This window comes from Histoplasma capsulatum, genomic scaffold (genome assembly GCF_000149585.1).
Source record: "Histoplasma capsulatum NAm1 scaffold_116 genomic scaffold, whole genome shotgun sequence".
NCBI classification, from domain to species: domain Eukaryota; kingdom Fungi; phylum Ascomycota; class Eurotiomycetes; order Onygenales; family Ajellomycetaceae; genus Histoplasma; species Histoplasma mississippiense.
The window spans coordinates 1-1,549 of NW_001813866.1; the positions used below are offsets into that span (position 1 = coordinate 1).

The window sequence follows — 1,549 nt, forward strand, 5'->3', positions numbered from 1 at the left end:
TGGAGTTTATGGATTGGCAACCCAAGGGTCCAACGGGGAAACAGTGCATCTGTCACACAACGAACGAAACTTGACAACGAAAACAGCGCGAGAAGCTCTTGATAGGGCGCGATATTCCTTTATGCATATAATAGTGGCATGCGGAGCACAATCTACACGAGAGACCATCAGCGTATGTCAAGAGGCTAAAAGCGTCTGGAGAGGGACTATGCATTGGTCCTTCCAACTGCGTATTTATTATAAGGGCCTCTATAAACCTCAGTCCACAATCGACTTCTTTACATATGTGGCAACGGCATCCCTGATTCCCATCTTAATTTACAACTGCCCCGGCGGTGCCTCGGGTATAGACATAGATTCCGATACAATCATCGAACTGTCAAAGCACCCAGATATAGTCGACTGGCAAGCTTACCTGTGGCAATACAGGAAAAGTTAAATCGGATTGCAGCAGCAATTGAAGGGTAGAACAGCATCGGATAACGGCTCAGGCTTTATGTGCATGGGTGGCTCTGCAGATTTCACCATACAGACTCTGATTGGTGGAGGCTCAAACTTGTGTTGAGATCATCGAGCTTTACAAGGCTGAGGAATTCATTGAAGCCCAAAAGCTACAAGCGATTGTAGCTCAAGGGGATTGGATATCAATTCAAGAAGGCGTGGTTGGTACGAAAAGCGGCCTGCTATCCTACTTTGGATACGGTGTGTGTGGGCGTAAGCCCCTTCCGAGCATGACAAAACAGGAGGCTTTCAAATACTCCGAGGATTTTAAGGAGCTGGTAGCTGTCGAGAAGGCTCTTTGAGGGTGGCGGATTGAGAAAGAGAATGACTACTAAAAGAAGCGATTGATCCATGGTGACCAAGTGATGGACTGAGGAAGGCCCTCGAAGAAAAAAGTCATTGACATCGCATTGCGCATCTCCGAGTTTCATTTCCGGCCTTTTATTCCTCTTGTCTTCACCACTCACCATGAATGGCCATACGTCTGGGCAGAAGTGGATGCGCAGTCCTGGGGGACTGAGTCTTTTCAAGAGGTGCTATCTGAATCCTATTCTCTTTTCTACTGTATATATAGGGATCTCTTCAGCATAGCACGTCCCCATACCCTTCGGAGGCTCCGGGGCGCAGGCGTTGCCTACACCCCTCAGGCACGTTAAACAAACACATACATACATTGTCTTCACTACATTGCCTAAAATCTGTCAATCTGATCCATTAACAGGGCATGAGCAGAAAGAGTCTCGTACATGGCAAATACAACATATCATCAACAGGTCATCTAGCAGTATTTCTCTTATTATAGTCCCTATTTTCCCACCACTCTCTTATTTTCTAGCCATCTCATTTAATAATAACATCCGAAATTTCTTTAAATATTCTGATTTTAAATAAATGGTTCGATATTATCTTTGGAAAAATACTACTGAGATACTGAAGGTCTTTACTTTTATATAAATACACTGAAAACGATAGCGAACGATAGCCCTGATCGCAGGGAATCTCACGACACCCAGCAATCCCCAGTTGAGGTGGTGCTGGTGCCATGGTT

General features: G+C 45.2%; 1 protein-coding gene across 1 annotated transcript; it reads left to right on the plus strand.

Moving 5' to 3' along the window:
• Positions 1-566: 566 nt before the first annotated feature.
• HCAG_09247 (predicted protein) lies at positions 567-803 on the plus strand (the record flags this gene model as incomplete). Its single annotated transcript, XM_001535773.1, has 1 exon — positions 567-803. A coding segment is annotated over one exon (237 nt), but the record flags the coding sequence as incomplete, so codon positions are not given.
• Positions 804-1,549: the final 746 nt, after the last annotated feature.